The sequence below is a fragment of the Pinus tabuliformis genome, chromosome 7 (assembly GCF_031772625.1).
Source record: "Pinus tabuliformis cultivar Carrire ecotype Pingquan chromosome 7, CPIR1, whole genome shotgun sequence".
In the NCBI taxonomy this organism is placed as follows: Eukaryota; Viridiplantae; Streptophyta; class Pinopsida; order Pinales; family Pinaceae; genus Pinus; species Pinus tabuliformis.
Window position 1 is genome coordinate 1,504,642,789 of NC_142293.1, and position 23,087 is coordinate 1,504,665,875.

At 39.1% G+C, this 23,087-nt stretch overlaps 1 protein-coding gene across 3 annotated transcripts in view; it reads left to right on the plus strand.

The window, feature by feature from the left end:
* The window catches only part of LOC149253542 (diacylglycerol kinase 7-like), a 410,992-nt gene that overhangs the window by 85,474 nt on the left and 302,431 nt on the right, over nucleotides 1-23,087 (plus strand). For all 3 annotated transcript variants that reach the window (XR_016267102.1, XM_089459953.1, XM_089459952.1), the window contains exons 2-4: nucleotides 13,604-13,726; nucleotides 13,865-14,002; nucleotides 14,186-14,271. Coding sequence is in view for 2 of the 3 variants with exons in the window: in XM_089459953.1 (XP_089316079.1) it covers nucleotides 13,604-13,726; nucleotides 13,865-14,002; nucleotides 14,186-14,271 (347 nt within the window). In the remaining variant the exon portion in view is untranslated. The remainder of the gene's footprint in view (nucleotides 1-13,603; nucleotides 13,727-13,864; nucleotides 14,003-14,185; nucleotides 14,272-23,087) is intronic.

The following is a 23,087-nucleotide window of genomic DNA, read 5'->3' on the forward strand; positions in this document are numbered from 1 at the left end:
AAAGGAATTTTTTCCTATGCCCTTCAACATCAAATCAATACAATGTGCAACACAAGGTGTCCAAAATAAAGTAGGATGCCTCTCCATAAGCATCCTGGCAGCAACAACATAATTTACAGCGTTGTCCGTTATGGCTTAGACAACATGTTCTGCACCCACTTCCAAAATAAACACATCCAGCAAATCACATAAAGTTTTTGCATCTTTGATATGTGAAGATGCATCAATAGATTTCATAAACATTGTCCCCTTGGGACAACTAACCAAGAAGTTTATAAGGGTTCTGCCCTTTTGGTCGGTCCAACCATCTGACATCACAGTGCATCCTGTTTGTGCCCATGATGCCCTAAACTCCTCCAATCTTTTGGTGCAGTCAACCTTTTCATTTTGAAGAATCCGACCTCTAAAGTCATCATAAGAAGGGATTTTGTACCCTAGGTCAACAGTCGCAATAACATCAACAACAGACTGGAAAAATGGATTATTCCTTGCAACGCTGAAAGGAATATCACTCCAAAGGAGAAATTTGGCCAACAACTTGTCAGCTTGTTCTTTCTCAGTTTTTTTAAGCATTGAAGTGATAGATGGTTGTGAACCAGGCGTGGTTTTAGGAACAAAAAATGATGAGGCAGCGACCGGGTTGGTTGTAGATATTGATGCTGAAGTAGAACCAGTGCCACTTCCTTCACCTGAGCCTAACACCCTCTTTGCTAGTTGCCTCTTCATTTCTGCTTTGGCCTCTCTGTCGTGCTCTAATTCTTCCAATGATCTCATGGCTCTTCGGATGATTTCCAGATTTGTATTTGTGCAAGGCCCTACATCAAATCCAGGGATTTGTGCAAGGTGATACTTCAATCTATAAACCCCCCCTGACATATGATGCCCACACAACTTGCAACTCAAGTTCATTCTATCAAACCCTCCATCAGGTTCACCAAATTCCCACAGAGGGTCCAATTTCTTCTACAAGTTTGTAACTTGGTTGAACTCTTGACTCTTGAGTTTTAAATTTGTAAGATGAAGTTTGAAGTTTGAACTTTGAAGTTGAATGGTGAACCTATGGCAAAATAATGATTGCAAGTTACAAAAATTAAAAAAAATTACATATATGAGTAACATGACAAAACACATGGAATTTTTGACAATTTAACAAACAAAAACCCCATCAAATCAATTCAAAAATATTTGATAAACAATGGGTTATCCAAACCCAACCAAAAACATAAAAAAACCAAAACAAAACACATAAATTTGATGCCCATGCCGGTTTGCTGGAGAAAATTGATCCTCTCCTCCTCAACTCTCAATCCACAAGGGTTTTTGAGTCGTTTTTCTCCTCCAATCAGCTTCCAATCGACAAGTTTTTTCTCCTAGGTCACTCCCAATCCACTGTTGCCCCTGTTTGTCGAAATGAATAAAAAAAATATCGTTTTTTGCTAATATAAACCCGCTGTCTGCGGGCCCAACGATTTTTACTAATCGAATCGCGATTTTTTGCGTTGTTATCGCCATTATTTCAAAAAATCGCGAAAAAAATCGGTTTAATAATCGGGCGATTATATCGGGAAAAAATAAAAATCGCGAAAATCTGATTAAATCGCGATTTTCGCATCACTGATCCATACAGAATTGGGGGGCACATATGCCCTTACATCTCCTCATGATCCTTTACAGGATCTTGTGACAGTAGGGACGAATGCTTGAATCCATTATTTGAGCACTTGGAACACACTGGAACTCCACAAACTCATCCAACTAGGGGCATCATTCCCACCTTTGCATGCCAGGTTAGTCCCCTCCATCACATGTGCTTGGGGGCATGATGGCCCCTGGCCACCTTCTCATTTGATTATCATAAGTCTCGGCCTAGACCCCACCGATCTAGGTATGGTCGATTATCGTCTCATTCCTTGGATAGTTTGTCCTGTTGATCTCTCCGACGAGCCATATACACATTGCATTTTGCAGCTCATTGATACCACATATTCAAATATTCTACTCTATGTGATGCCATATTTACCATCTCGTCCCCATGTTTGACTTGGTGGTCAGGGATGACTCTTGACCACTTCTAGTAGTTCATTCCCTCATCTTCTTTACTTAATTCTTCACCAGGAACCATCTTTCCAAGAAGCATTAAGGCCATTTTTAGACAAGTAAGTTCACCTACCTGAAAGTCGCAGATCTGGATTCCAACGGTTAGTTTGTCTGCTACGATCTCCACATGATTTAGGGCCTTCTCCTCCTCTCCAAATTCTCCAACAACTAACTATGCAAATGAATTTGGGGGCAAGAAGCCCTTTTATAGGAAAACCCTAGTTTTTCCGTTGCCCATTGCGATCAACCGTAGATCGGTTTGACAATCTGTCATCACCGTTGGAAAGCTCTCACCGAGTTCTATGATGGGTCTCTTTTTGTTTTTGGTAATTCGACACTTCACTAGGAAGCCATTTTTTCCATGAGGTCTCACTTTGTTGCCTATTAAAATCAAATTTCTTCATATGAGCCGCATGTACTCTGGTACCACTTTACCTTTGCATTGGTCGACCCACGTGTTGATTTTCGTCATGAGTAACCATTTTTACTCATGTTTTAATGGTCCCCTTTGGGCCTCCCCCCATGTGGCAACATCATCGAGTCACCCTTGTTTAGAGCATTAGAGTTGAGTCACCCTTGCATTTATGGAGTTTGTTTCGAGTCCCCTTCAGTCCAGTTATAGTGTTCCATACATATTTGTATCGCATTCATCCTATTGTGTTGATATTTGACCTCTAGCTATATTGCTCCCGTCTCTGAAACACCCCTGTTTGAGTAATTGACCATCACTCAGGAATCGAGTCAGTCGCTGCCATGTCACCATGCATATGATGCTTTGACAAGAGAAGTCGTCAGCCTGCCACTCATCTTGTTTCAGTCCATTGTCATCCCTGGTATCAGTCCATCATTCACTTTATTATGATCCCTCGTGCCTTTGTTGAGGATTCCTCATTGCCTCAACTTTGACGGACCCTCTTCTGTCGACTTCAACACATTTATTCCAGAAGTGTGGTCTAGAGGGCAGTGTACCTTGGTTCTAACCTTCATCTTTGTTCAGTGCCTCAGATCAAGCGAAGGGAATCATCGTTGCCCTTTGACTTGGTTGTTTCTCACCTGCTTGATCCCAACTCATTATCACACGATCGAGAATTGTACACTTGATGGTTCGGTGATCCGGTAGATTGTACCAGTGTTTCTCGGGTGTTCGTGAGATGATCCAAACCTCATGAAGGGGTGGCCCTTCAGGTAGCCTCCCAGATGCCCGGATGTCCGTAGATTTTGATCTAGCTTTAGATGCAGTTCCACAGATTTGATGGGTTCGGTTTCAGCCGCTTGCAACGCCCACAACATGCATGTCTCCTTTAGATGATCCATTCATATTTTCAGAGCCCTTTTCTGTTCAACAAGACTTTTTTGGTTGTGATCTCTCCTCACCATGTCAGCTTGAGGGGCATTATGTCTCATATACTCAGATGTTATTGTATTCAGTCCTGACCTCTGTTTTTCCAGGCACATTATGTATATGGGATTCATTGTATTATTTTTTGGCCCATTGATGCCAGCATATCATGTATCATGTACTTTGTTGCTCAGACCCACATTGTCGGGTGCACCATTATTATTTGTACTCAGTTATCTTGGTGGGTATGGTCTCGCTTCATTTGACATCATGTACTCCGAAATAAAAGGAGACTTATATCAGTTTAGTAGGTCTCGCCCCCTCCATTCCTCTGCGCTTCCTTGCATTGCCTCAGCTGTATCTCTCTCGCCGACTCCCCTTTGATGTCTCATGGAAGTGTAACCTACAACGTATTTCGGTCATGCGATTTGCTCCTAACACACATATGTTGGGGGACAATATGTTATCACCCAGTGTGGAAAAAGTCTGCAAAAAATCGCGATTTAATCCTAAAAACGCGATTTTTTGAACTAAACGATTTAATCCCCCAAATTTTTGGCGACTTTTTCACAAAGGAAAAAATCGTGATTTTTTTGTTATACTCTTGATTTAATCGGGGGTTGACCCAAAAAGTCGGCCTCCATTCCCAGGCCGCGGACAAAGAGGTCGCAAAGGTGAAAAAACTGTAAATTGAAGCTTCCATCCATGCATTTTCAAGTTATTGCATTGTATTGTTTGTCATACTTCTTGCGAGCATAGCAGTCTCATTTGTAATCTGTTAGTTTTGAGGTTGAGATATGTTTTTGTTTTCCAGGGAAAAACAAATCTTTATACTTCATATTTCTAGTTAGAAAACAAACTATACATTGGCTAAGCCTCCAGGCTTTCAGTGATCCAGACTCTAACAGCCACTGCCCCTTCAAAAGATTACAAAAGTACCAAAAGGACAGGCATACAATAGTCTTCCGTAGAAAGAACCCCACACCATCAAAAACATTGTTACAGTTGTTGAACGCTCCCAGAAGAAACAACAAAGAGGAGGTCATGAAGATCAAACATCAACAACCTGTCCAAAAAAAACAAAACCAGTGCCTCAAAAAAGAACCCATTTTTTAGACAGGAACAAAGTACCTGTGAAATCTTGTGATAGCAAAGATCCTTCCTTCAATGGGAGCACGTTTTGAAAGGGAATCTTCTTTAGTGGTGAACTCCTTGTAAATGTGGGGAAAGGTTATGTATCAGAAGTGGGTTTTACCTCCAAGAGTTTTTGAATAATAGATGCCAAGGCTAGGTTAGTAATCTGACATCTACTGTTTTCTCAGAAAATAAGTAGCTTGGAGTCACCAAGCGTTAATTTTCACATCTACTGTGATACTCACTGTTAATTTTCATTGGACCTACCACCTGACACCTTATTACCCAAGCAGATTACAATCCACTGAATAAATGCATGACTTATTTCTTAATACAATTAGCGGAAACAAAAATTAAAAGGGGAAGAGGATCTCAGTCACTGATTACTTGATGACTCATGATATACATTTATTATATTTTTTGTTGATATTTTGACTCTTGAGAGTTGAGATTTAGACAGGACTCAACTTCATATACATATTATATATTAGCTTTCTTTACATGTTTTTGTGGAAATGCATTTATTTGATGTTGTGGATACTCTAGATGTTAAAAAAAAAGAATAATTTTGTTTTTTTTTTTTTTAAATTTTGCCGACTTTAACAAGTTTTTCAACTTTTAGACCCTTGCCGAATTAATCCCGACTTCGACTCTTTTCACATTGTTATCACCTAAAAATTGATCACCCTGCCATTTCTAACTAAGTGGATCGAAATACACCATGTAGGATTAATTTTACCGTAGTAAAATTACTTTCACCATGGGAAATAATTTAGTAAACCATTTTTATTAAATTATTTCTGATTAAAATTAAAAAACCCCATGAGAATAATTGAATAAATCATTATTTATTTAATTTCTCTAAGAATAATTATTAAATCATTGTTCGACAATTATTCCTTGTCACATTTGACTAAATGATCCGAATTTAAGCAGGAACGCAATAGATTACAGAGATAACCATAAATACAGAGATGCGATAACCATAAAAACATAGATGCAGCGGAAATAATACTTCATTTCATTAATGGCGAATACTGAAATATGCTTACAAATAGAAATAACCCAGCTAGGGCGATGGTAGCTTATCTCTGAGAAGAGATGTGTCTGCTACATGCCTCTGAACTGTTTCGAACTGTGTTTACAATGAGGCTCGAAGGCCTATTTATTATTGAGAAACAATGGAAAACCCTTCACATTCCAAAACCTAACCCTAGAAGATGAAATGCCAAATTGTGGGCCCCGTTTTGGGGTGAGTTGGACAGCCAACTTCCCGGGGTCGCGAATTGGTCGTATTATCTCCGTTTGACACGCATGATAGCCCGTTGGAAAGATCTCTCCGAGGACTACAATGGAAAAGACGATTTTTATCAGAAAAATCGCTGGCGGTGGATTTCCCAAAAAATGTCGTTTAGGGCCTCAAAACGGCTCCGGAAGTTTAGGACCCGAAAAACTGCTAAAAATAGTAAACTGTGCTATAATTAAAGAAACTGAAAAACTGAAAGAGACAGTTGTGGGGGTCCAAATGGGATAGGTGGGTGGCCACCAACATCCACCTGGATCACTAAATCACCTAGGAATAATTAAATAAATCACTATTTATTTATTATTCCTTAATTTTATTTTTTGAATAGTTGTTAAATCACTATTCAATAATTATTTCAATTTCACACCATTCTTAATTCTCGCGAAATAATTAATAAATCATTTTATTTGTTAATTATTTCTAAATAAAGATATTTGACCATTTTGAATATTTTTTTCCCTCTCTAAGAAATATAATAAAGTATTCCTAACGGTTAGATCTTGATTTGGTCAATATTATTTTATTATTTTCCATTTTCGAGATCAACCCAATACTTTGTTATAAATACGAGGGTTTTCCATTCATTCTTCACCATGATCATTATTATCGTCACCATTATTGTCTTCTCACATCTGAGCTCCCACTAGAGTTCTATTCATTGTTCTGGGTTTTCCTCACATTGAGAGAGAGAATAGATTGTTGAAGCACAAGGACATCAAAAGATCCATCCCACAGAGGGGGATTTGTAGACCCTTGTTGTAGACCTCATTCACCAAGTGTTATTAATAGATATTATTCATTTAAAAAAAGTCTTTCCATATTGGGTTATTACATTGGATATCTATTGCTGTTTTCTGTTTTGGATCACATACATCTTTTGCTGCAGGGTTTTTTCGTTTTATTATTGCAGATATGAAGCATAAGAAACCACATATTGTTGTCGGGGTCACTTGTCAGTAGTGACTTAAGTGAAGTATTTTTGGTACATCTTCCTGAAATCTTTACACTCGCTGTAGGTCCAAAACTTAAAAATTTAATCAGAGCTCTACAAAATGGCAAAGCCATTGGACCAAATGTGGGAGTATAGTGAACCATGTGTGGGTGATAATAGAACAATGTTAAGTTGCAGGCTATGTAGAATGGAAATGTATGGCGGAATCACCCGCTTGAAATTCTACCTTGCCAAAATCGCAAGGTAGGAAGTGGATATTCGCCCTATCGCTAACCCAGACATTTTCCTTATTGTATTGAATTCAATTCTGTAAAATATGTAACTAGTGTCGGTGTTCATAATTATGTCTAAGTCATGATGTAATGTATTTGTCAAAATAAAAGAAAAAGAAATTTTATTGTTAAAGAGATTAACTTATTAAAGCATTGGTTTCATGCTTGGTAGATAAGGTCATTTGTTTTTAAGTCAAAGCCTCCATTGAAAGCTTCTAGGGTTTATGTCAAGTATGCTTGTCCATGTCATAATGTATAAGACCCTTCTTGGGCTTCATTTGTTAAGAAAAAATTTTATTTTAATGTAAAATATGTCAATTAGGTCTCCTCCACCAAGTCGGTCTCAAGAAAGGACAAGTCAACCCCAACAAGGGAATTCGACTTGACAAACTCACTATATATTGGAGCAACTCGACTCATTTGGACATACACTCTTAACAAGTTCGAATTGCTGTAGCTGGAAGCAGAAAAAGTGCGAAATTCAAGAAGGAAGAACGAAAGGGCTAGCGAAGGAGAAGGAGGTCGTTATTTAGCTAATGAAGTTGAAATTTTCTCTACCTTGCTCACATGTGTGAAGGAACTAAAGCTGCAGGAGGTCCGAAATAATAGTCTTGAAGTTGGGCGGAAATTTTGATTCAGTAGGGTTGAAAATCTGTCTTTGATGCAGTATTGAAGCAGTGTTGATGCAATATTGTTGCAGTCGATATTTGAAGGTTGGAAGAACAGTTTGAGAGTTGACTTGGTGGAGGAGATAGGTCTTTGGGTCTAGGGTCTTGGTTTGTCTCAATTTGAATTTACTGAAGGAAGAGTTCTGACTGGGTTTTCCCCTATTAAGGGGTTTTAGCCCTCGCTGAGTGCCTACCTTTGGTGTCCCTGATTTTCATGATTTTGCTTTGATGATTGCTTAATGAGAAGAAGATAAAGAAAGAACATAAGGAAGTTAATAAGAACATAATAATATCACAAGCAATTATCAACATAAGAAAAAAGTTCTGCCTTTCTAATTTTCTAACATGGTTTCAGAGCGAAGGTAAAGAAGAAAGAAAACGGAAAACTAAAGATCTATTGAAGAAAAGGGGATCAATCAAAGGTCATTAAGGAAAATGATTATATAAGAAGAGAAGCCCACTATCTACAGGAACTATGACAACTTTAGTGAAGGGAGAAAACAAGCTAGAATGAGCCTCCAACTATAGGGCATGGAAAAAGAGGATAGATCTTATCCTCGAAAAGCACAAAGTTTTGAATCTTGTTCAAGGAAAAGTCAAGAAGCCTACTGATGAAGTAAAGAAAGAGAAGTTCAGAGAAATTGAAATCTTGGCCATGAACCTAATAGTGGATGGAGTAACGAACATACTAATTCCATACATATCCAACATAAGATTCCGCTCATGAAATGTATGAGGCTCTCTCCAAATTATTCACCATCAATAACACTGGTCAAATAACAAGCCTCAAGAATGAATTAAGAACTATTAAGATGACAAAAGACGATACTGTATCATCCTACTTTATAAGGATATCTAGAATCAGAGATGAACTCCAAGCAATAGATGCAGTTGTACCAGAAAAGAAGCTCGTTACTACTGCTCTTTTAGGAATACCAAAATCTTGGAGTGCTTTTGCATCAGAAATCAATAGTTGGAAGGAAACTCCAAAATTTGAACGAATGTGGAGTGCATTTAGTGAAAAAGAAGCTCAAATGTCATTAGTAAACAACAAGGAGGAGGATGAAGAAGAAAACACCTCGAATGCATATTCTGTTCATCACATAAATAAGGGAGCGTTCAACAAGTTCAAGGGACCAAAGAAGAAAGTTGACCTATCAATGATTGAATGCTACAATTGTAATAATATGGGTCATTATAAAAGTCAATGTCCCGAGAGTCCAAGGAATAGGAAGAGAGAAAGAGAACATGTGAATGTTGCTGATGAAGCTCCACCAAAGAACAAGACAAAAGAATCCGAAGCCAAAGACTTATTTGCTAGAGACTCTTTGGGATACTATCCCTTGCATATCCTTCTACTTTAAGTTTTCAATGTTTTCATTTATGTTTTGATTTTTAGAATTTGTAGGTCTAACATGTCGAGTTAGAACATTTTTGAATTATTTTGACAAGTTGTAGGTATTACTGAAGATTTGATAAAGAGAGAGCCTTCACCATTTTACTACAGATAAGTATCTTGTTCCTTATTTCCTCTTTTATGTTTAGTTTGCCTCTCATATCAAGATTTTCTTGTATTATATGCTAATAACCCTTCTCTTTATATTTTCGTTGGTTAGGAAAACTTGCTAAATGCTCAAAGGTTATGGAGGAGACTTCAAAAGATAGACTTGGAGCATGGAAGAAGTTTTGTCATTCAAGAATTGATGTGCTACAAGGTTTGTTAAAGAACAATTCAGGGTATGTCTTAAACTACAAGTTTTGTAACAACGTTCTCTTCATAAAAGGTATATTCATTCTCTTTTGAAATTTTCTTTACATCCCTGACATTGTTATGTCTAGGGTTTTGAATCACAAATATTCTTGTTAGGGTGATTAATCATTAGATTGAATCTACCCTCATGATATTATTTGATCATTCTTGTGTAACACTAACCTTTAGGGTTCACTATAAAACCCAAGCCACTTTTTGCTAAGGGTCTGTTGATATTAATTATGAAACCCTAGTTTAGTTAGGGTTGTTGATGAAATCTGGAAATCCTGTTCTTTTGATGTTTAGGATTTTTGTATTATTATGATAGAAATCCTAGTTCTTTAGGGTTCACTGTTAATGTCTAAGTTATCTATTGAAATCCTAGAGCTTTAGGGTTTGGTGAATTAGGGTTTATGAGCAAGACCTTTGTATTAGCTAAAATAAGATTCTAGGAATGAAGCTTCATCTGATTGAAACCCTAGCCTGGAGAAATTTTTTGTATATCTGACTTTGATGTATTGATGGTTGTGTCATGGGTCTACCTAGTACATGTGAACACTGATATAAAATGCTAGTACATGATAATGAAATCCTAGATATGTATATGCGAGTATGCTAACCTAATTGTTGATGCTCATGGAATCTAGGGTTTGTAACAAAACCCTGGTAGAAGATTGATATTCTAGGATATGATGATATTGTCTTCGATATAATTTAGTTTTGATGATAAAATCTGGGATTTGCAACCAACCCTAGTAGTGTTTAAAATTTTGGTTAAAACTTAGATGTATAGTAGAACTGTTGATTTGATGATATCTAAGGCTTTGTGTCTCGAAGATGGATTCTAGGGTTTGTGACACGACCTTAGCAAGAGGTTGAAATCTAGTATGTGTCTCTTGCTGATCATGAACCCAACTTGGTTTGTGTGTTTGAAGTCTAAAAGTCAAAATGCTTTCATTATGTTTATATGATTTTGATATTGTTAACTTCATGCTTCTGTATGTTTGTTTTTGGTTGTACTTGCTATTAAAGTTTTGCAGGTACATAATCTTCAAGATGTTGAAGATGTTTGTAAGTGAAGATGACTTGATAATATTGGTAAGCATGATGAAGGAAGTTATATGAATGTTAATGATCTATATGCTGTAAGAAGGAATGAAGCTGTGAAAGGTTTTTCGATGTTATAGAAGAAGGAAGTGCTTGATCAACCTAAGTTAAGAAGGAGCCTGGATAGAAGAAAGGGTATATCTCCCTAGTTAAGTGGGAGGGCATATTATGACGATGAATACCTTGAAGTAAGCAAAAGTATCATAGATGAATGTTGATGAAGTTGCAAACAAAAGACTTGAGAAGATCCGAGGATGAATTTGGTGTTGCTCAAGAAATGAAAGAAGAAGAAAACTTCTGACAAGTTGTAGTTGGATAAGTTGATGATGATATAAGCAACATCTGAATGAATGAGGACCTTGAAGATTTGTATTTACTTGTATGTATATTTGAAAGTTTATTATTGATTGGGGTTGTGTTTGTATAGGTAAATCTCTCCATAAGAAGAATGAACACTTGGGAAGCATGCTTGGACAAATGGATATATCTGATTTAGTTTATTAGGGAGAGATGAAGCATCTAATGGCAAGATGCTTGGGAGGACATCTAGCCGACCTATGTGTTGATGTCTAGATCCCAAAGAGGGAGGGTGGCATTGGTCATGGAGCTCCGACCTTGGATACACACCTAGATCCCTGGGTTGGTGGTAGAGATTAAAAGTTTGATGATACCTAGAGTTGGCTATACCCGAATAGATTACTCTGGTCAAGTATCTAGTCCGCAACATTGAGTGTGCTAAAACTCTTCGTAGTTCATTTTGAGATCTTCCATGTACCTCTATATATATATGTAATTATGAATACCTCCCTAGTTAAGAGGGAGTGTTGAAAAATTAAACTAGTGTTCGTCTTCATAATTATATCTAAGTCATGATGAAATGTATTTGTCAGAATAAAAGAAAAATAAATTTTATTGTTAAACAGATTGACTTATTAAAGCATGGGTTTCATGCTTGGGTCAATTGATTTTAGGTCAAAGCCTCCATTGAAGGCTTCTAGGGTTTATGTTAAGTATCCTTGTCCATGTCATAATGTATAAGACCCTTCTTGGGCTTCATTTGTCAAGAAAGAAATTTATTTTAATGTAAAATAGGTCAATTTGGCCTCCTCCACCAAATCAGACTTAAGAAAGGACAAGTCTGCCTAAACAAGGGAATTTGACCTCACAGACTCACTATATATTGGAGCGATTCGATTCATTTGGACATACACTCTCAACATGTTCGAATTGTAGTCGCTGGAAGCAAAAAAGTGCTAAATTCAAGAAGGAAAAGGGAAAGGGCTAGCGAAGGACAAGGAGGTCGTTATTTAGCTAAAGAAGTAGAAATTTTCTCTATCTTGTCTCACACGTGCGAAGGAAGTAAAGTTGCAGGAGGACTGAAATAGCAGTCTTTAAGCTGGGTCAAAATTCTGATGTAGTAGGGTTGAAAATCTGTCTTTGATGCATTATTGATGCAATATTGAAGCAATGTTGATGCAGTGTTGTTGCAATCAATCTTTGAAGTTTGGAAGAACAGTGTGAGAGCTGACTTGGTGGAGGAGAAAGGTCTTTGGGTCTAGGGTCTTGGTTTGTCTCAATTTGAATTTACTAAAGGAAGAGTTCTGATTGAGTTTTCCCCTACAGAGGGGTTTTAGCGCTAGTTGAGTGCCTACTTCAAGTGTCATTGATCTTCATGTTTTTGCTTTGATGATTGCTTGATGAGAAGAAGCTAAAGAAATAACATAAAAAAGTTAATAAGATCATAATAATATCACAAGTAATTATCAACATAAGAAAATCTTTTTGCCTTTTTGGTTTTCTAACAAATTCTAGATACTGATAGAAAGAGAGATTAGAGGAAGGAACTAAGGAATTACACGAGAACCACAAACTTTGTTGGACATTGGGTTCAACACTCCCCGTGTGTTTTGCGACATCAACTAGCAACCTCTCGTGGATCCTAACTCTGGCGATTGTCGCAGAGATTAATGCTTGCGGGTTTTGGTCTAACGACAATCGTGATTTCAACAAGTGGTATTAGAGTGACAGGTCTCGAGTTTGAAATTCACCCGACTCGTGCCGGGGGAGGGGGGGGGAAGATTGTTGGACATTGGGTTTAGTGCTCTTTGTGTGTTTCACAACATGGACTAACCGCCTACTGTGGATCCTAACTCTGGCGATTTTAGTGGAGACTAATGCCTATGGGTTTTGGTCTAATGACAATTGTGATTCCAATAAGCTTCTCAAGGGCAAGGGAAACCTAATCCTTGGCCACATCGTTCTTATTACGTTATTATTATTGGATTATCGTTATAGTATCTAGATGCCTCATGATGATCATCTCATAAGAAACATTTATTTTTGTTTTAATCTGATTTTGTATTATCTTGTTAGAACCTATGACTGAGGACAAATATCATATTTCAGTATCTACTATCAATGAGTGATGTACCACTTGAAATCTTATACATTTTATTTTGTAGTTTTATTTTCATATTTGTGTGACAATGTGTTTGTTTGAGGTTGATGTTGCTTTATAAGAATACAAATTAAAAAAAAGGGTGATTATTTTCTGTTTTTTTAAGTTTGCTGATAATTTCTGATATTTTCCACGATATTGCCAATAATTTGAATTTTGGACCCCCGGTGATAAATTGACAATAACAATAAATATAACATCGCTCATCAGGATGTTCAAATATTGTCAAAGACTAGGGTATACATTTCTTATGTAGGTGTTTTATAATAAGCGGCGACTTTGATGGTCAAGCAAATATTGTTCACACGGTCTATTGCTTTCTATATGTGTTACGGTTGTAGATCATTCTTGAAAATAGATCATTTACTCTGTGTTGTTAGAAAATCTTGTTATAAAATCTTTTTACAATGTTTATGTTGTAGATGCTATGATTTGCTTGGATTGATGAATGTTTCAGATTAATAAAATGCTTTTCATGTTCAACAATTAGTGTAACTTATACACATGATATTTTTGGCAGGTCTTTGACCTTTCAGTTGTTAAACCTGAAGAATTTTTTCAGTATGGTCTACATTGCTTGGAAGAACTGGCAAGCAATGGTGACCTTTGTGCACAGGAAACTCGTGATAGAATACGTGTTTTGGTGAGAAATTTTGTTTCGTAAACAACATTTGTGGCCTTGGGCTTCAAATTGAATTTTGTGTTGACTAAAGTAAATTTTTTTGATATTGAAGTCATTATTGAGTGAAAAGATGTCATTATTCATTCTATAATTGTACAGGTAGCAGGAGGTGATGGTACTGTTGGATGGGTGCTAGGAAGTATATCTGGTCTTCCATTGGAAAAGTGTAAACAAATACCACCTGTGGGAATTATTCCTCTTGGCACAGGCAATGATTTGGCCAGATCTTTTGGCTGGGTGGGTGTTAATTTTTGTTTGAGACCAAAAGGTCCAAAACCAGTGAATGTGGTTCTGTGTTAGATATCTTAGATATGAGAAAATTACAGTTGCTAGCAAATTTGAGTTCTTTGGTTGATTTGTAAGAATTTTATCTGTCGTGCATCCATGCTTGTGCTGTAACTTCATTGAAATTTCTTTTAGGGTGGAACATTCTCTTTTGCATGGAGATCAGAAGTTAAGAAATATTTGCTTAAGGCTGTCAATAGTCGAGTATGTCCACTTGACAGGTAGGCTATGTCCCTTGAATGGTGTCATTATATCTAATATTCTGAATTATGCTGAGAAGCAAATGATAACTGGCAATGTTGTTTTTGGGTACTAAATTTAATGTAACTATTTCACTTCATGTTGGCTTTCTTGCTGGGCACTATTGTTTTTTTATGAATAAGTAAAACTTAATCATTTTCGTTGTTAACACTTATTTTGTAGAAACTTCTAGAATCGTGTCTTTCCATAACTTTAATTGAATGTTTAGTTTTGCCATTTACTTTATTATCCTTAAATATACCAGGGGCATTCTGTTCACTACAATTTTTTTCCCGATTTTTAAGACATTTGGTAGCCACTTTACCACAAATAAAATGTATTATCCAAACTAATAAATAACGACAAGGGAAAAAATATATGGATTATGAAATTATAAGTTTTTCTAAAATAGTTTCTTTTTATTGCCATTTTCACTATTAATGCTCTAATTTTGTAAACCATGTCCGTGTAAGGATTAGTTTGGTATTACATTTGGCAGTGGACCAAACATGTCTTGCATCAATATTCACTAAAGTGAGTGGTGACATGAAACTGAATTCAGGTATGACGATTAGTTAGAAGAATCTTAGAGGATCCTTGGCTTAGGTTTTTAGGAAATTATTAGTAATTGCAAAGAGAACATAGTGACTGTAAAGGGGAATGGAGATACTGATCAGCGCTGAAGAGCTCCAAAATGTAATGAATTTCATCAATGTGAAGCAGATATAAATACATTTGAGTTATGACCTGAGTTTCATCTTCCAAGAGGCCCAATGACTATTCCTATTCACCTATGACTATTCATAGTTGTTGGAAGCATAATCCTCTTGGGTTATGCAAACTTGGCTCATTAACTTGAATAGAAGGTGACAATCCTCAAGTGAATGTCAATACTCATGAGAAGTCCAAGAGACCTCTTGGAATATGAAACCAAGGGTCAACCATTTGTCAGGGCGAGGCGAGATGAGGTGAAGTTGCTTGTGTGCATACATTTTTTAGGGGATATTCATTTCTAGAAGGCTTTTCTCACTGCAAATTTGGAATTGATTATTTAAGTGGGTGTTATAAAATATCATTACCAAAGTGTTGATTTGTGCAAGGAAGGTGGTGGCATGCAGACATTGTTGGAATTTCTAAGTCTAACCCGTTAGAAACCCTTCATGTACTTTCTGATTTATTTCTGCCTACTTGTTTTGATTAATTAACAAGTTATTTACCATGTAAACACTGAAAATAAATACAAGTACATGCTCAACACATTATAGATCATCAACTAAAGGAAACAAAACAAGCACACAAGTGACACCGTTGTTTTTGGACCAATGTCCCCGGAAAACCCAATGCGGGAAAACCGGTGCAGCTATCTGAGGGTTTTAATTATTAAGTAGTTTCAGAATACAATTTGGGTGCCAACGCCGACTCACCCAACAGAGAATAATCTCGGCAGTAGTACCTCTCAGTCGGAGACAGATGTTTCCGCTAATACCCCGGATAAACACTCCGATAACTCCCAGCTCCAATTTGCCCCACGAAAACCCCAGCATTAGCCTTTAGGGACAGCATCAGTTCTTTCTGGCCCAACGTCACCCTAGCTCGCCCTATGTTAGCCTCTGGAGGCACTGCGTCAGCCCTTAGAGCCTCTGCGTCACCCACGCTGGCTCTCTGAGGCACTGCGCAGCTCCTGGCTGCCTCTGCGTGAGCCCTGGATGGCTCTGCGTGAACCTCTGGCTGGCTCTGCGTCCCTCTCTCTCGGCTTCTACGTTGATCCTCCTGGTACTATCTCTGCCTCTCTGCTTCTGTGTTCTCTGCCCCTCAGTGGCAACTTTGATCACTCTTTCGACTTCCTCAGCAAACCCTGCCCCAGAAAATCGAAATCTTGATCAACTCGGTGTGTTCTCCAAGTGACCCTCAAGCCTCCTCTTATACTTTTCTCATTGACAATTCAACGATAGAGATTAAGTCCCTAATCAACGACTAAGATTAACTCTTTCTTGATCCATGACTTTTGGACCCTTGTAACACAGTTTTATATTAATTCACATTAATATTTTGACTCCATTAAAAAAATTAATTATTTTAATATCTCCCAAACTGGTTAGATTCTGCCCAAAGCATTTCTGGGTATTGGAGATCTCATGTGCTTTAGCCTCTCCACCAATTTTCGTGGCTAGAGCACATCCGATGCTACCCCAAATCAACAATCCCTCTTAGCGAGCACTGTGCTCTAGTAATACTCCTCATTGAGCATCACCCTGATCATCCGGCATCGGTCCCTGCATTGATGCTAGGCCTGCTGCCCAACATCCTCTGCACTGCTGCATCATGTACTACTACCCATGGCCCTGCCACTGCCGCTGCCACTGCTGCATCTATACGACAGCTCCCTCTGCATCCGTGCTCCTGCCGATGGCCCTGCCACTGCCACTGCTGCATCTGCACTGCAACCCCTCTTATCATGTTGCATCGTGCTACCCATAGCACTGCCACTGCTAACTGCTGCAATGTAACTCAGTTACTGAGAAGTAAGTAACTGATCTCCCAACTCTGACATCTCCGTCAGGCTAGAAACACCCTCGATGTTGAAACTCACTCTGTCACTAACAAGTGCTCCCTCTCTGACCTCTGTGCTACTGCAACAACTCTATGCATCTCACACCGCTGCCTCATGCTGTCCTTGGAATCTTGCACTGTAGCTCCCTCTGACGCTCCATCTGCATCCATCTCTACTGACATCTGCCAGTATTGCTACTCCTCTTCGGGGCTCCCATAGCAAGGTATAATCCAAGAGGCTGGTTACCTCGAGGATCTTGCCCCTCATCGCCTGTAGTCCGTTTGACTACAACTCGATGTCCTCCCACTTCCTCTCAAGTGGCGTATGAGCACTCATGGCACAATCATCATTTGTCTCCACTTCCTTCTCCCCCCTTGCTGGCGCAGCCTTGGTCTCGGAAGCCTCTCCTTTGCTCTTCTTCCACGGACACTGGCTCGCATAGTGACACAATTCCCCACAGTTGAAGCATTTGACCTTGGAGAGGTCCTTCTTCTTCCGTTTCTCCTCCTTTCCCTTAGATGCTAGGGCAACATCCTCCTTGCCGCTGCTTCTCGCCTTGCTTAGCCTTCAGATCTCTTCTTGGCGAAGAGACGCTCACATTTCCTCCCAATCTGGAAGGGTCGCCCTGCCCAGTATGCTCTGGACAAACCAATGTTGCGAAAATCGTGATTTCATCGCGATAACATCAAAAATATTGCGATTTTTTTCATTTTCTTGATAATATCGCTTGGTTTTTTGCATTTTTTTTTTTGCCAAAAAATCGTTGAAAAAATCGCGATTTGATGGGAAATAATCGCCAGGCTCTGGGACAACGCGTTTTATAAGGAAAAAATGAGTTTTTTTTGTCATTTTTAGCAGACAGTGGAGTTGTTTGAGAGTTGAGGAGGAGAGAAAGGCGTCTACTAGGGCAGAGGAGGAGAAAAACGAGAGATTTTAGCATCCCAAGCAAGAGAACTTTGTCTTTAGATCAAATTTCTTCGGCAAATCGTGGTTTCCAGGTATGGGCACCAAATTTGACCATTTTGTTTTTTTTTTTTTTTCTTGTTTTGGCTTGGGTTTCTATAACCCATTGATTATCAATGGATTTTGAGTGGATTTGATGGTGTTTTTTCTATTTTTGTTGCATAGAGTGGAGAGGGTTCATTTTGGAATGAGTTGAGGTTTTTTTTTGTTTGTCAAAAATTCAATGTGTTGTGTCATGTATGTAATTTTTTTTAAATTTTTTTTCAATTTGCAATTCTTATTGTGCCATAGGTTCAACTTCAAACTTCATCTTACATTAAAACTCAAGAGTTCAACCAAGTTACAAACATGCCAAGGAAATTGGACCCTCCGTGGGAATTTGATGAAACTGATGGAGGGTTTGATAGAATGAACTTGTCTTGCAAGTTGTGTGGGCAGCATATGTCAGGGGGGGTTTATAGATTGAAGTATTGCCTTGCACAAATCCCTGGACGTGATGTAGGGCGTTGCACCAATGCAAATGCGGAAATCATCCGAAGAGCCATGAGATCATTGGAAGAATTAGAGCAATACAGAGTGGCCAAAGCAGATCTGAAGAAGCAACTAGCAGGGAGGGTGTAAGGAGGTGAATATGGAAGTGGCACTGGTTCTACTTCCGCATCAATGTCTACAACCAACCCTGTAGCTACCTCATCATTTTTTGTTCTTAGAACCACGTCTGGTTCACAACCACCTATCACTTCAATGCTTAAAAAAAAAGGAGAAAGAACAAGCTGACAAGTTGTTGGACAAGTTTCTCCTTTGGAGTGATATTCCTTTCAGCGTTGCAAGGAATAATCCATTTTTCCAGCCTGCTGTTGATGTTATTGCAACTATTGGCCCAGGGTACAAAATCCCTTCTTATGATGACTTTAGAGGCTGCATTCTTCAAGATGAAAAGATTGACCGCACCAAAAGATTGGAGGAGTTTAGGGCATCATGGGCACAAACAGGATGCACTGTGATGTCAGGTGGTTGGACCGACCAAAAGAGAACCCTTATAAACTTATTGGTTAATTGTCCCAAGGGGACAATGTTTATGAAATCTGTTGATGCATCTTCAAATATCAAAGATGCAAACTTATTATGTGATTTGCTAGATGTGTTTATTTTGGAGGTGGGTGCAGAACATGTTTCCAAGCCATAATGGACAATGCTGCAAATTATGTTGTTGCTGACAAGATGCTTATGGAGAGACATCCTACTTTATTTTGGACACCTTGTGCTGCACATTGTATTGATTTGATGTTGGAGGACATAGGAAAAAATTCCTTTGTCAAAGATATTGTTGACTCATCAAAAAGCATTAGAAAATTTATATATAATCATGCATCTGTGCTTAGCTTGATAAGAAAATTCACCAACAACAAGGAGTTGGTGTGCCCCGCCATTACACGGTTTGCCACCAGTTTCATATCTCTTCAATCCCTCTTGAATTCTATGTGGGATGTGAAGAGAATGTTTCTTTCAGAGGAGTGGCGTGCTTTGACAATGAGCCGCAAACCAGAGGGAGAGGCCATATGCAGATTAGTTTCATACCAGGAAGACTTCTGGGTGGGAGTGCAGGAGGTGTGCACCGTTACTGAACCTTTGGTAAAGGTTCTTCGATTAGTTGATGGTGAGAAGCCCGCAATGGGCTATTTGTATGAGGCCATGGACAGGGCCAAAGAATCCATTCGAGCCTACTATGATGATAAGGGAGATGAGGGGTTTCAGAAACAACTCCTCCTATGGGAAGTGATTGATGAACGATGGAACAACACACTCTATCGTCCCATTCATGCTGTAGGGATCTACTTGAACCTCGCATTTTCTTACCCATGTGGGTTCTTATTTGATGTTCAGATCATGGATGGATTCTTAACCTGTGTTCAGAGGATGGTGCTATCTCTAGTAGAACATGCAGAAATCTCCAAATAAATGGAGATATACAGGATGGCAAGTGGCACATTTGGCTTTGAGATGGCTGTGGTTGATAGGAAGACTACAATGCCAGATATTTTTTAGTTTGTTTCAAATTTCATTGTCTCTTCAAGTTCATAACTTCATACTTTGCTTCAACTTTCAAATTTCATTTTTCTTCTTATGCTTATCTTATTTGTAATTTTGTTGTAGATGCATGGTGGACTCGCTATGGTGCCAGAGTGCCCCATCTGCGAAAGCTTGCCATTTGAATCCTCAGCCAAACATGTAGCTCCTCAGGATGCGAGCGCAACTGGAGTGTATTTGAAAAAATACACAACAAGAAGTGCAACAAGTTAAACATAAAACTTAAAATATTCCAAATTTCCAATTAATTTTTTGAATGCATTAAATAATATTTTTTTTATAATTATTATTTTATGATCTTTGTACATGTTGGAGACCCAACGACTTAATGACATGGTCTACATCTACTACAATCTTCGATTGTGGGTGAAATGACTTGAGAGGATACCTGATATGGAGGCCATTTCATTGGATGGGATTGACACCACTGTTGCATGAAGGGTTGAGGCCGAGAGGCCTCTCATGGAGTCTACTGATGATTGGTTAGAGCAGGAGGTAGTGGAAGGCATAGAGGGGGAGGAGGAGGAGGTGACACCACCTACCTAGGCTACCCTTGCCACTAGTAGAGGATGTGGTCTACCTCCTCTAGCTCCTACTTCTTCAGCTTCTAGAGCACAGCAGAGTCCACTACCAACTCCACCAGCATCTACATCTAGAGGGAAAGGGAAAGCTATTGCATTTTCTTGCAAGAGGGGCAGAGGAAATCAATAGTATTAGACTTTAGTTATTTGGTTCATTTCATTGTATATGACATTATGACTCATGATATGAGATACATTATTATATTTTTTGTTGATATTTTGAGGCTGAGTTGGGACTCGGGAGTCAGGACTTACTATTCAGGACATGATTCACTGTTATGTGTGATGTAGCACTAGAAATGATATTACACATCTTATATATTAGTTCTTTTATCATATTTATGTGTCAATGTATTTATTTTATGTTGTAGACGCTTTAGATATTAAAAAATTTGAAAAAAATGAATATTTTTGTATTTTCCCTATTTTTTCCCCTCGCTGATTTAATCCTAATAACGATTTTCGCAACATTGGGACAAACACCTCCCAGTCTTCAGGGACTGCGTTCAGGGTTGTTCTCACCATCAATTCTTGATCCGGCGTGGCCTCGATGGAAGTTAGCTGATCCCGTATCTGCTTCAATCGACCGAGGAAGGTGTCGATCTGTTCTCCCTTTTGCATTTGGTATGGCCACTGTTGATTTTATAGTAGCATCGTTCTTTGCACAGAAGTATGCTGGTACAATTTCTTTAGGGCCTCCCACATCTCATTTTCCATGTCCTTTTCGGCAATATGTGGTACTACATGGTCCTTGACCCTGTCAAGGATGATGCTCTTGGGCCTCGCCATTGCCTCCTTGTAATTGATGTTTTCCGCTGGGTCAACTGGGATCGATATTGTCCTCAAGGCGAAGTGCTTGACACGATTCCTATCTAGAACGGACAAGATTCTGGCCTTCCAGACAAGTAAGTTTGAGGCTCCGTCCAGTTTGTCTTAGTCTCTTACCCTGTTCACTGTCATCTCGTTGCTCCTCTACTTCCCTCTGGAAGTTCTTGGTGTGACTCCCTCTGAGCCTTGATTTCCCTCCTGGAAACCCTTCTGCCAATGTCGAGATGCCCCCACTCCGATCGTTAGTGCAGCTCCCTCCTCCTTGGTCTTGTCCTGTTAGGTACTATTCTGACTACAATACCCCACCAACTTCACTCTGCAACTTATCCACAACCTCCTAAGCCCCAACAAACTGAAGGTTAGAGCTTTTAGGCTTTGCGCAATCATGGCACCAGCAAAATCCGCACCTCTTGGCCATGGGCGTCAATCTTTCTTGACTAAGAAAGATGACCGAGCACTACGTAGGTCAAGTCTACTCACCTCTGCGACTGTGCTGATCCTCTTCCCGGCTCAAACTTGATGACGCAGGCACTGCGCCACCCCTTCCTTGTTGCTTCTCTGCTAGGAACAACTTTTGGCACTCGGGACAGTTGTTTTCTGCTGCTGTTGCTCTGCTTGGCTGATGTCCTTAGTTCTCCTGTGATCTGCAACCATGCTTTGATACCATGTTGGAATTTTTAAGTCTAACCCGTTAGAAACCCTTCATGTACTTTCTGATTTATTTCTGCCTACTTGTTTTGATTAATTAACAAGTTATTTACCATGTAAATACTAAAAATAAATACAAGTACATGCTCAACACATTACAAATCATCAAATGAAGGAAACAAAACAAGCACAAAAGTGACACCGTTGTTTTTGGACCAATGTCCCCGGAAAAACCCAATGCGGGAAAACTGGTGCAACTATCTGAGGGTCTTAATTATTAAGCAGTTTCAGAATACAATTTGGGTGCCAAAGCTGGCTCACCCAACATAGAATAATCTTGGCAGTAGTACCTCTCAGTCGGAGACAAATTTTCTGGTTGAAACCTCGGATAAACACTCCGATAGCTCCGAGCTCTGATCTATGCCACGAAAACCCCAACGTCAGCCTCTAGGGACAGCGTCAGCGCTTTCTGGCCCAGCGTCTGACCTTTCTGGCCCAGCGTCACCCTAGCTTGCCTTGCATCAGACTCTGGAGGCACTGCGTTAGCCCTTAGAGCCTCTGCGTCACCCACGTTGGATCTTTGAGGCACTGCGCAGCTCCTGGCTGGCTTTGCGTGAGCCTTGGCTGGATCTGCGTGAGCCTTGGCTGGATCTACGTGAACCTCTAGCTGTCTCTGCGTCTGTCTCTCCCGGTTTCTACGCTGATCCTCTTGGTACTATCTCTGCCTCTCAGCTTTTGTATTCACTGCCCCTCAACTGCAACTCTGATCACTCTTTCGACTTCCTCAACAAACCCTGCCCTAAAAAATCAAAATTTCGATCAACTCGGTGTGTTCTCCAAGTGACCTTCAAGCCTCCTCTTATACTTTTCTCGTTGACAATTCAACAGTCGAGATTAAGTCCCTAATCAACGGCTAAGATTAACTTTTGCTTGATCCATTACTTTGAGACCCTTCTAACACAGTTTTATATTAATTCACATTAATATTTTTTCCCTAAGATTAGACTTAGGGACTCCATTAAAAATATATATATATATATTTTAATATCTCCCAAATTGGTTAGATTTTGCCCAAACCATTTCTGGGTATTGGAGATCTCATGTGCTTTAGCCTCTCCAATTTTCGTGGCTAGAGCAC